The 13,459-nt window shown below is 39.2% G+C and overlaps 1 protein-coding gene across 1 annotated transcript in view; it reads right to left on the reverse strand.

The window, feature by feature from the left end:
- The window catches only part of Fras1 (Fraser extracellular matrix complex subunit 1), a 267,670-nt gene that overhangs the window by 144,208 nt on the left and 110,003 nt on the right, over positions 1-13,459 (reverse strand). Inside the window, exons 22-26 of the mRNA XM_026403132.2 lie at positions 8,852-8,998; positions 5,988-6,128; positions 4,962-5,102; positions 3,192-3,332; positions 45-315 (exon numbers count right to left, since the gene is read on the reverse strand). Coding sequence (XP_026258917.2) covers positions 45-315; positions 3,192-3,332; positions 4,962-5,102; positions 5,988-6,128; positions 8,852-8,998 — 841 coding nt within the window. The remainder of the gene's footprint in view (positions 1-44; positions 316-3,191; positions 3,333-4,961; positions 5,103-5,987; positions 6,129-8,851; positions 8,999-13,459) is intronic.

Here is a 13,459-nt window from a genome sequence, read left to right on the forward strand (position 1 = left end):
AATGATGGAAAAGAGGTGGGGGAAAATCAGCAACATTGACTCACCTGAGCTTTTCTTTGCTGTGTATAAAGCGCACTTTCTTCTCATTCACATCTTTCCAGCTAAAATGGCCAGCCTTGTCCAGCTGAGACTCTTTTCCATTTCTTGAGAGCACCAGCTGACCATTGGTGGGAGTGCTCACAACATGGAATAGGAGGTCTTCCACCCTGCCATCCTGGTGTTGGATGTTCAGGAGGGAAAAGTCCAGTGGCCTCATTGAACCAATTGTAAGGATCAAGGAGCCATTCACATGAAGGCTGGGAGTGTGCATCTTGCCTGAAAAACATACAAATCCAAAGCTCAGGCTTGTCACATTCACTAAGTAGGTCTTATTTATTTGCTTTAAAGAAATAGACTTGTAATGTTAATTCAGAACTGTACAGAGGAGACTCTAGGCTATTACAGAACATAAGCATCTTTCTAACTCAGTGATTGTTCCCCTAGATGCACATGAGAATGACACAGGACTTCAATGGAAGAGTTAAACCATAAAATTGTTAGAAGACAAGCTGGCTGCAGGGGCATGCACCTGTAATCTCAGCTACAAGGGAGGCTGAAGCAAGCAGATCATGAGCTGGGGGCCAGCCTGGGCAACACAGTGATACCCTGACTTTGGGGGGAAAAAACTGTAAGACAAGACTGGAGTAGAATTTTTGTGGTTCTGAATTAAGCAATGCTTTCTTATGGCACAAAAAGCACAAGTGACAAAAGAAAAAAAAATAGGTAAGTTGGACATCACCAAATTAAAAACTTTTGTGCTTCACCAAAGTGAAAAGACAACTCATAGAAGGGGAGAACACGTTTGCAAATCACACATCTGAAAAATGACTTATATCCAGAATCTATAAAGGACTCCTTTAACTCAACAATAGAAGAAAAAGAAAACCAATTTTAAAAAAGGGTAAAAATTTTAGTAGGCATTTCCACAAAGAAGATATGATATGCACATGAACAGTGCACAACCTTCATCACCAAGGAAATGTAAATCTAAACCACAACTTCATAGCACTTCACTTTCGATAGGAGAGTTGATAAAAAGTGCAGGTGAGGATGTGGATAAATGGGAACCCTTGCACATTGTTACTGGAAGTATAAGATGGTGCAGTCATTTGGTAATACAGTTGCACAGCTCCTCAATTAAACATAGTACCATATGACCTAGGAATTCCACTCCCAGGTTTACACCCAGGAGAATTAAAAATGTATGCCCACACAAAGACTTGTACATGAATGTTCAGAGCAGCATTTCATAATATCCAAAGAGAAAATATTGCAAAAAAATATATATCCATTGATGAATAATAGATAATCAAGGGTTTGGGATATGGGGATGTGACTCAATGGTAGAGTGCTTCCCTAAATGCATGAAGCTCCAGGTTTGATTCCTAGGACTAGAGGGGGGAGGTAAGTAGTTCTGGAGGGGGGTGCTCAAAAAATGTGGTATATCCATGCAATTTCATATTATTTATCCATAAGAAGAAAATAAATTGATGTACTAATACAAAATACAATGTGGATGAACCTTAAAAATATTATGCTAAGAATCCACATAAAAGAGGAAACATTGTGTGATCCCATTTATGTCTAGAACAGGCAAATGCATAGAGACAGAAACTAGATTAGTGATTGTCAGGGTCTAGAATGACATAAAAATGCACAGAGATTACTATGGTTATGGGTTTCTCTTATGATGATAAAAATATTCTGGAATTAGATTTTGGTGATAGTTATACAGCTTTGTCACTACACTAAAAACCACTGGGGTATACACTTTAATTTTTGGATTTTATGTTTGAATTATATCTCAATAACAATAACAAAGAATCATATAGGGATCTTTTAAAACAATACTGACACTTGGGCTCTACTACTAGATATTCTGACTTAGATGTTCTGGGATGGACCTCATTAATTTCATAAGCCCCCCTGCTTACACTAATTGGCTGGCAGATTTGAGAACCACAGTCTTATCCTGATTACACCTGTCACATAAGATCCACTGAGGGCAAGAAAAGAGACAGGTGTATGGTACCAATCTCTAGAGGGTATCAGTTAATCTACAATGAAGTAGGATTGTTGGTGGCTCACATTCAGAATTCATGTGAAATATATACACTTAAAAAAAATTTTGCAATCTCTGTGCGTATGAAACATCTGACAGATAAATGAGGATTTCCTTCCATAATGTAGAATTCATCCTCTCTCCTTCAAGGTGTTTTGCCAAGGTCTTTAACGGGCAATGTTCCCTTCTACAATTAGGCCAGACAGTGCAGTTCAACATCTACCATAAGATTATTCTAATAAAAGTAGAATTCATTTCCACAGGTTTACTTGTATTATGTCCCAAGAGCAGTAAGCTGACTCTCAGGTAGATGGGGTTTCCAGAAAGATCCTAACAAAATGAGTCAAGGATTTTTTTTTTTTTTTTTTTTTTTGGAAAATCTTAATCTCCTTAGAGTCCAGAAATATAGAGACAGAATGTGTGACTTTGGATACTACAAAATGCCTCATGCTTTTGGTAAGCAATAAAGCTAAGGAACACTTCCAAGGTTTATCCACCTATAAAACTTTTGGAGTTCAAAATGAGGACTGAATTTAAATTTGCTTCTCTCTGTTATTTAAGGTGAGGTATGCAGGGAGAAATGAGCGCCTTTCCTTTAACCTGTTATTCATAACAGAAACAAATTCATCCAGTTTCAACAGATGAACCTCTTGGAGTCTCCTCATCCTTTTCATTGTTTATTCATAGCTTATCTCCACTGTTTGCGCAAAAGATGCACCACTGAACTCTTGGCATAGTTCACTCTACAAGTTTATATGAATTCAAATAAGTGCATTGCATGTATAAACATGTATGTGATTTTCTATAATGTGGCTGCAGTTCAAGAACACAGCTAAGTTTATGCCAAATTTCTTATCTTATACTTGGGACTTTTAGAGCACAGATTGCTTCTTTTTTTTTTTCTTCAAAGATCATAGAAGTTGAGTTTTCCTAATTTTTCCATGTTGTATAAACAGTTCCTTATTCCTTAGCAGCATCAAGTTTTGGTTTCCCCCCACAATGGTAATTCTGAATCAATTATTTCAGTAAACCCAGACTTTGCAAAGTAAAATTACTGGTGCATTCACCAGACCGCCAGAAGAGCTCTTACCAGAACATGTTTCATTAGAAGAGTGGGCAGAGAAGCCAGGAATGCAGTTGGAAACACAGAGGCCATTCTTCAGAAAGAACCCTTGGCCACAGAGGTGACATCGGTCTCTGTGGCTACACTGCAAGCAGCCCCGGGGGCAGGCTATCAAAGAGAAGACACAATAAATGAGACACAACCAAGGCACAGACACCCAAGTAGGACCATTAGAGAAATAAAGGGATTGTAACCACAAGAGTTGGAGCACAAGCAACAAATGGCCCCCCACCCATAACAGACTGTGACAAAAGAGCCTCCTAACTGTCTCCTGTAGAGTCTCATGGGAGCTGATACACTCAGAAGGAAATTGAACAGAGAGACACACTCCCACCTCACATAATGCCGTTTAGAAAGACTGCTCATGGATGGCTGTTAATCATGTAGACTTGTATGAGAGGACATTCATAGTGATTAAGAGCATAGGCTGTCTTTAGGTACCATTCCTTCTCTGTCATTTACCAGCTGTGACCTTGGACAAGTTCCTTCAACTCTGCAATTTTGTTTGGCTTTGTTTTAAAAAAGGGAATAATAATATCACCTAATGCAAGTAATAGTTGTAGGATGACATGTTATAATGTGAAATGACTAGAGTCGTGCACTCACAGAAAGGCCTGAGTGTTCTACTGCTGCCACTGCTCACTGTTGTTATTATTATTATTATTATTATTCTTAAAGAAGGGGAAGGAGAAGGAGAAGGAGGAGAAGGAGAAGGAGAAGGAGAAGGAGAAGGAGAAGGAGAAGAAGAAGAAGAAGAAGAAGAAGAAGAAGAAGAAGAAGAAGAAGAAGAAGAAGAAGAAGAAGTAGTATTTTAAATGCATGAGGAAAATCAGCTATTTAAAGAACCACCGGATTATTTCTTTGGGTCGTTGATAATCTTCTATGGATTGAGTGATAACTGCCTAATTTTCTGGCTTCCTTTGCTGGGATATTGTTATAGAGTGGTTACACAGTATAAAGGACCTTGACTGGAATCAGAAAACCTGGGTTTAATGTCTGGTTTACATTGCCTTGATTAACAACATTTTTTAGTCTATTTTCTGTTTCCCTGTAAAATAGGATTCATAGTATCTGTCACATTTTATCAAGTCACTGTGAATGTTAAATAAGACGAGACAGATGAAGAAAATTTGGTGAAACATGAAATGTTGTGCGTGGTTAATGGCATTATTGTTAAACCTCAGATATTCTTTCAAGTGGGGCGCATGGTACGAAGGTTTGGTAGAAATGATGAGAATGAACAGAAAATTTTCTTGGATGATCCAGTGGACAAGGAGATTAAGACTTTGAGTTTAACAATAAAAGCTCCAGTATATGTCACCAAATTATTCCTCAGAATCCTAGTCTTCAAGGATATAATCCCAATATCAGGGTTATAGGTGATTTAGTCTACACACTGAAAATTCTTTGTCCGTATCAATATGGCTGATCCACTCTTAATGGATACCTCACTGCAGTTCAATATAAACTTTACATTCCATTAAAAAAATTGGCTTTGTTTCCATAAAGACCTTTAGGGACATATTGATTTGTGCAAGAGAATTATTAAGCTACACTCCTAAATCCTATTTAACCAGCATTCGGCAGATGTGCATAGGAAGCCATCAATTACTTAGGCCAAGTTCCCTGGGTTTTCTTTCTGCCTCTAATTCGGATGCTCCTGGTTGCCTGAGAACCAGCACACATGACTTGATGCTCTTACTTCTTACCAGAGAACTTAGCTTAGACTCAAGTTACCTGAGCATTTGTGCTTTGCATGGTCTGCAAAGTACCCCTTCCCACATTCCTGGACACACTGGGCTTCCAAGAGAAGAAATGGCCCTTCACAGCGGGTACACTCATGGGGCCCCTGGCACTGAAGACAGTGACTATCACAACCTGAAAGACAAAAGTCAAGTCAATAGGAAAGTGTATAGCTTTGCAAAAGGATCTGGGCCCCTATTCAAGGCAGCACTAGGTATCAGGCAGCAACACCATCCAGTGTACTGGGCAAAGCACCCCATGAGAATTCACGGAGCCACAGTTCTTCTTGTGATCACCATACTTAGCAGTTAGAGGAAAAGTTACTTCACCTCTATGTGCCTCCATGTTCTCCCCTTTAAAATGGGAGTAAAATATTGTCCCACATACCTTACCAGGTAAAGATCAAATTGATGGAAAATTATAGATGAACTCTAAAGTGACTGATGGATATTATCAACTATTGTTAGTATTAACTAGTCCTTAGCTTTCCAAACTGTGTTACTTAAGTGTTGGTCTTTTCCTGATTCATCCAGTCAATCATTCAGGAATGCTCTCAGAAATGGTCTTAGTGTAGTTCTGGTAGGAATTTCAGGGTCTGAGGATTTTGTGGTGTTAAATTGAGGCTGAAGAAGGTACTGGGCAGAGAGAGTTGATGGTGAGGAACGTGGCATACAGAGATTCGAGGGAGGCAGATGGTAGAACAACATAGTCTTTCCGTGTGCTTGAATGCCCAGGTACACAAATCTTCCCATCTGGAGGACAGGATTTCAAATCTTTAAAGAAATCCAAACGTAATGGCCTACCATACAACCCTAAGATTCCCATAGTGGTATCAAATTTTAGCATATGTCACCTAAGAGCATGGGAGAAGGAAAGGGAAATTTTCATAACAAAGACAACTGTTAGAAAAGAAACCCAGAATGGGGTAAAAAGCCAGAAGGGACTCTTGTCACAGGCTTCTCAGAAATCAGCAACCAAAACTTCAATGATCACAGAGTGGGGGGGTCTCCAGACACTCACTCTTGCAGAGGCCCATGTCCCGGTAGAAAGATGGTGAGCACTGCTCCACGCAGGCACCCTCCTGGAGAACGTAGCCATCCATGCACTGCAGGCAGTCAGTTCTCAGAGGACCACTGCATGCATTGCAACTCCAATCACACTCTAGAAAGAAATCCTATGTTAGATTAGCTTCCCCTCTGTCCACCCCCAAGTCCCACAGACTAATTTATGAGGAGGCTGTCTGCAGCTGCAAGAGGTAAAGTGGGAACAAATATGAGATGTCAGATAAGGCGGTTGTAACAAGGCCTGCGCTTGCAGTAGCCCTGATGCTTCTCTGAAGTCTTGTGTTCCTCAATATGTTAGACATGAGCATGTACAAAGAGCACGCCACACTTTGTGCAGAGCCTGCTTATCAGCTGGGCTGCCAGAGAGCCAGGTCTACCTGGATTTGTTTGCCAACTCTTCACACAAAGTCTGCCATGGGAGTGGGCCAAATTGCCCACAAGCCTAATCTAGACTTTCTCCCAATGCTCCGTGCTCCATAGGTAAAGAGATATCAGAGATCCCACTCAGAATGTATCTGATACTGCCACTGACACCAGTCACGTGACTCTCGCTCTCAAAAATCAGGTATTGACCAACACAACAGAAAGAAACAGTGATGTTAGACTTAAATGGAGATAAAGAAAGTGTCCAGAAAGAAATGGCTTACTGGAAAAGACCTCATTGGGGTCAGCAGAATGGACTTGTTCACATGTTCATTTGCTCAACAAGCACTCGATATGCAATAATGCATATCACTGCACGAGGAGAATGTAACAGTGGGAAGTACAGACCCTGCCTTCAAGGAGCTTGCACCCTAGTGGGGCCAACCTTGGATGATCCGGGGGACTGTTAGAAATACAGATGATCAGTCTCAATGTGAGACATACTGATGTGGATTCAGGGGTGGGGTACAGGAAAATATATTTCTGCTACTATTATTTTTGTTATAACAATTATTATAGTTGTTGCTGTTATTCTTTTTAATGACCTTTGAAATTCTGATACATTTAGAAAACTCATGTTTGACAGCCAGTGTTCTCTCTGGTAAGGAAGCCAGACCTTCATGTGTGGAAGACAGAATGAGGGAAGTGAGATTAAATACCTGGATTTTGAAATAAGTTGTTATTCAAGTCATGGCTTTGCTACTTTTAATCTGTACAATCCTGTATATTTTTACTATTAGACTTGTTGAGCCTTAGTAAAACAAGAACAAATGTAGTGCCCGTTACATAAGGTTTTCGTGAAAATTAGCAAATTAATGAAGGTAAAGAATATAGATGGGGTGTAACTCAATGGTGAAGTGAGTGCTTAGTATGCACAGCTCTGGGTTCAATCCCAACAAAATCAATCAATCAATAATCAATAACATACCACAGTGTCTGGCATATAGCAACAGCTCAGTGAGTGTTTGCTGTTAAAATATTTTTCTTAGAGAACTTATCTCTACTCAAGACTGTCTTAATCCCACTTTCCCCACCCTGCTAAGAAGCTAGGGAAACCTCTCATTAGTCACCTTTTCTCTATCTTGATGCACTATTTCAAAGTCTCCAAGAAACAGGTAAATGTGCAAGACAGTACACATGCTACCAAGAAGATTTATAAAGTTAATCTCACTCATTTATTTAGCTGAATGGATCCTGAGGGAAAAAGACTAAAACAAGAGACTCACAACTGCCAGTATAGTTATGAAATCATCTACAGCAGGGAGGCTTTGTGATAATCTTATTTTTCACCACATACTGACAGCCCCTGGTTAGAAGAAAAAAATAAAAAAATAAAAGGAAAGCTTCTGTGGTCTTGAGCCCAGCAGACCACCTAAGTTGACAACCAAGTAGAATTTCTTGGACTGGAAAGTGTGCAATTTTGCAGAGCCTTAAAGCATCCCAAGTTTACTTGACAGATGTTTGACCTCCATATCTGAGCTCTAGTTTCTCTGCCAGAGCCAAAGGGATAGAGGGAAACATGGAAAGAGGCTGGAATGAAGAGATGAAATGGAACAGAATCAAGTAAAATCTGCTCTTAACTCTATCTTTCCCCTTATGCACTGCTGTTCAAAAACCACAAGGCCCACGAAATTCCAACTACTGAAGAACAAGGAAAACAGGCACCTGGCATTTGACATTGTCATGTTAAACATTCCTCAAGGACAACAACTCTGTCTTCACTCATTTGACTGTGTTAAGTGAAGGTGGACAAATCAGATACAACTCCTGATCTCATTAAGCTTAGAGTCTAGCAATCTGGAACTGTAAATAAAAATACCTACAAGGCCCTTTGAAGGTATTTCAAAGGGCATGATAGACTATGGGATGGTGGGGACTGTGGTAAATTGAGCAGTTGATGCTCCATCCAGTGGGGACCACAGCAACACAGTCAACCTATTGTTGCACTGTGTAGTAAAGCAAATCAAGTATTGCCAGATCTTCCTATTTTTTTTTCTCCAAAAGAAACTGAAAATCTCAAATTCTTTTTGTATGTGAAGACTTCTAGCTTGTTAAGAGGCAAATAACCAAAGATTTTTAAATTTCAGAACATTAGGTGGGCCACACAAAACATGTCTATGGGTCAAATATAACCTGAGCATTTTTATTTTGCTACCTCTGGTCTAGTTACCAATATGTGGAACAACGTCTAGTTCATAGTGGGTGCTCAAAAAATTGGCTTAGAAAACATATCAATGAGGGAGTAGATGAATTCACTCGTACATTAATTCTTGCTATCGTCAGAGAAAGTCAAAATGATTGATGAAGGCATTTTCCCAATGTGGGGCACGTGGCCTTTATAGTAAAGAGGTATCATGGAGTAAAAGACTCCTTAACACAATTCAGGAAGAGCTTTACCTCTGCATGTCTTGGTGGAGATGTCAAGATAGTACTGTGGGGCACAGCTCTCATACTGGCAGTCCCCATAGAGCAGGACCTTGCTTGGATCTCGGCAGGAGGTACAGCTGGCCTGTGAATCACAGCTCCAGCAATGTGTGTCGCATGCTGAGCAGACAGGAAAAGAAAATGACCAGAGGATGATTACAATTGCAAATAGGGACACATTGATCAACACTAGACACATGCTGCAGAGGGACAAAGCCCTGCCCCAACCTGTTCTTTAATTATGGCTCAGAACCCTCCACTGTGATCAATAGACACAGAAAATATTAGTTTTATTTTCCAAATTACAGAAGGTACTCTTGTTTTCCTCAAAGATAAATTATAAACTCAAAGATGGAAATCCCACATCCAAATTGTCCTGTGATTCAGCCACAAAATTTATACTTACCCTAAGATCTCTAGAATTATAGTCCCGAGTTTTATTTGAACTTGACTTCTTAAGGAATCAAGTCCCCTGTAGCTCATGATGTAGATTGTGTGTGTGTGTGTGTGTGTGTAATGTGTGTGTGTGTGTGTGGCGGGGGAGGGGGGGTAGGCCAAGATTAAAATTAGGCACCAACTTAATTGTGAAGCTTGTAAAATCCCATATTTTTAGGATTTAAAGGTTACTCAGCTTATTGGTTTGCCAAAAGGTAATTCTCAGCAGCCAGTCAGGCGATTCAGGCATTCAGGGATGATTCCCAATCTGGTCATGCTTTTGCATTCTCTCATTTCTCTATCTACTCAGTTTTTCTTGCTGGAAAACTTAAGAGTCTATCCTGATATCTTCCTTCCTTCACTCCTAATCCAGTCACTCACTGGATTCTATTTATTCAAACTCTCCAATATAACTCTGAGGACTTTTTGCTTTCCTCCATATCCACAAATGCCAATATAGCCAAGCCATCATCATCGCTTGCTTAATTGCTATCACAGCCTCCTAACTTATTTTACTCTTGCAATCTCATTTCCAAGCATTTACCAGAGTGACTTTTTCATTCTTACTACTTAGGTTTCAAAGTACACTTTCCCCTAAAACCCAGTCTTTCCTCAATCCTGGAAAATTTCTAACCATCATCTGTACGAATATTTTTCCTCCACCCTCCCTTCATTCTCTCCTCCTGGAAAGCTTAACACACATTTGAATCCTCTTACTATAATCTCCAAGTCTCATCTCTTTAACTCTTTATCCATCCTCTTTCTCTCTCCTCCCAGAAATCCTTTGTGGAATCTCCATTTTAGAACAGGTCTCCCAGGTACATGCTCTGACAGCACCCAGACATTTCTTTCCTGCCTTGGGTAACAATTTTCACTGAGGTGATTATTTGTTTAACATGTGTACCCTTTAGGCTGTAGACTTGGAATGCAAAGATCAGGTGTGTTATGTTCCTTACAATATTCCCCAGTATCTAGCTGGTGATCTGTCACATTGTAGGTGTTCAATAAACACTTACTACAGAAATGAAAAAATCCAAATGTTGTAATATGTAAGCACACCCACCACACTAACACATGCACAAGCACCACCATCTCTGCCTCATTCTGAAATTGACTCTGAATACATGTCAGAGGAAAAGAGTACAGAGGGACCTGGTGAGTGAAATGTAGGTCTAAAGGAATCAAAGTGTTCTTCTGGTTGTACATGATGTAGAATGACACCAGTAATGTAGTCATATATGCACATGGGGTAATAATGTCTGATTCATTCTATTATCTTTCCTACCCGGACACCCCCTCCCTTACCTTCATTCCTCTCTGCCTATTCCAAAGTACTTCTATTCTTCCCTACCCTCTCCCCTGTTGTGAATTAGCATCTGCATATCAGAGAAAACATTCAGCCTTTGTTTTTTTGGGATTGGCTTATTTTGCTTAGCATGCATTTACCTGCAAACACCATAATTTCATTCCTCTTTGAGGCTGAATAATACACCATTGTGTATATATACCACATTTTCTTTATCCATTCATCTGTTGAAGGGCACCTAGGTTGGTTCCATGGTTTAGCTATTGTAAGTTAAGTTGCTATAAACATTGATATGGCTGTGTCATATGCTGATTTAAAGTCCTTTGCATATAAAGCAAAGAGTGGGATAGCTGAGTCAAATGGTGGTTCCATTTCAAGTTTTCTAAGGAATCACCATACTGCTTTCCATAATGGTTGCACCAATTTGCAGCCCCACCAACAATGTCAGGGTATACCTTTTCCCCACATCCTCGCCAACATTTACCGTTGTTTGTATTCTTGATAATTGTCATTCTGACTGGAGTGAGATGAAATCTTAGAGTCTTTTGGATTTGCATTTCTCTAATTGCTAGAGATGTCGAACATTTTTTCATATATTTGTTGATTGATTGACCTTCTGAGAAGTGTCTGTTCAGTTCCTTGGCCATTTATTGATTTGGGTTATTTGGGTTTTTTTGGTTATTAAGTTTTTTGAGTTCTTTATACTTCCTGGAGATTAATGCTCTATCTGAGGTGCCTTAGGTAAAGATTTTTTCCCATTCTGTAGGCTCTCTATTCACATTATTGATTATTTCCTTTGCTGAGAAGAAGCTTTCTAGTTTTAATCAATCACATTTAGTGATTCTTGATTTTACTTCTTGAGCTTTAGGAGTCTTGTCAAAGAAATCAGATCCTAAGCTGACATGGTGAAGATCTGAGCCTACTTTTCTCCTATTAGGCACGGGGGTCTCTGTTCTAGTGCTGAAGTCTTTGATCCACACTGAATTGAGTTTCATGCAAGGTGAGAGATAGGGTTTAATTTCATTTTGTTACATATGGATTTCCAGTTTTCCCAGCACTGTTTGGTGAAGAGCCTATCTTTTCCCCAGTGAATGTTTCTGGTGCCTTTGTCTAGTACAAGCTAACTATATTTATGTGGGTTTGTCTCTGTGTCTTTTATTCTGTACCACCATCGGTCTACATGTCTATTTTGGTGCCATACCATGCCATTTTTGTTACTATGGCTCTGTAGTACAGTGATGCCTCCTGCTTCATTCTTTCTTTCTTTATTTATTATTTTAAAAATTTTTTTGGTTGTTAATGGACCTTTATTTTGTTCACTTATTTATATGTGGTGCTGAGAATCAAACCCAGTGCCTCACACATGCCAGGCAAGTATGTTACCACTAAGCCACAGCCACAGTCCCCATTTATTTATTTTTGATTGGTGCTTTCTACATATACATAAAGGTGAAATTCCCTGTAGTACACCATGTGATTTGTTAAATTCAGTCCACATTTCCTTCCCTTTCTAGTTCCTTCTTCCTCCCTCTTGATCTCCTTCTACTGCACTGATCTTCCCTATAACTTTATGATATCTGTTTCCTCCTCCTTCTTTCCGTTATTTTGTTCTAGCTTCCAAATATGAAAGCAAACATTTGACCCTTGATTTTCTGACTGGCTTATGTGATGTTTACTTGATGTGATGTTCTCCATTTCCAACCATTTATCAGCCAACACCATAGTTTCATTCTTTTTTATGGCTGCATAATACTTCGTTGTGTATATATATACCATATTTTCTTTGTCCGTTTTTCTATTGACAGTCATCCAAACTGATTCCATGACTTAGCAATTTTGACTTGTGCTACTATCAATATTGAAGCAGCTGTATGGCTCTATTAAGCTGATTTTATTTCTTTTGGATAAATATCAGGGAGTGATGGGATGGGTGGGCCAAATGGTGGTTCCATTCCTAGTATTTTGAGGAATCTTCATAGTTTTCCAGAGTGCTTGTACTAATTTGCAGTCCCATACAATGTATGAGTGTACCTTTCCTTCCACATCCTTGCCAGCATTTGTTATTATTGGTATTCTTGATCATTGCCATTTATGACTGAATGAGAGAAAATCTCAGTGTAGTTTTGATTTGTATTTTCTTGATTGCTAAGGATATTGAACATTTTTCATATATCGTTTGACCATCTGTGTTTTTTCTTTTGAGAACTGTCTGGTTCTTTTGCCCATTCATTGACTGAGTTTTTGTTTGTTTGTTTGTTTGTTTTTCGGTGCTAAGTTTTTTTGAGTTCCTTATATAGTCTGGATATTAATCTCCTGTCAGAGAAGCAGATGGCAAAGACTTACCCCCATTCTTAATCATTTCCTTTGCTGTGCAGAAGCTTTTTTTAATTTGAAGACATTCCACTATTGATTCCTGGTTTTATTTCTTGAGTTTTAAGGAACTTATTAAGGAAGCCAGTGCCTGTACCAATATGGTGGAGTGTTGACTCTGTTTTCTTCTAGCATTTGCAAAGTTTCTGGTCCTTGATTCAGTTTAATTTGACTTTTGTGCAGGGTGAGAGATAAGGATCTGGTTTCAATCTTCATATGAATATCCAGTTTTCCCTACATCATTTGTTAAAAAGGCTGTCTTGTCTCCAACATGTTTTTGGCTCTCTTGTCAAGGATCAAATGGTTGTCAGTATGTTGGTTTATCACAGTGTCTTCTGCACTATTCCACTGTTCTTCATGTCTACTTTGATTGGGCAAAGTATTTGATGAAGATCCCAAAGATAAACTTGTGAATACAAAAATGAAGTGGTACCTAGTAGCTGTAGGTGCATTTGAAGATGGTTGAAATG

Source organism: Urocitellus parryii, chromosome 10, assembly GCF_045843805.1.
Source record: "Urocitellus parryii isolate mUroPar1 chromosome 10, mUroPar1.hap1, whole genome shotgun sequence".
NCBI classification, from domain to species: Eukaryota; Metazoa; Chordata; class Mammalia; order Rodentia; family Sciuridae; genus Urocitellus; species Urocitellus parryii.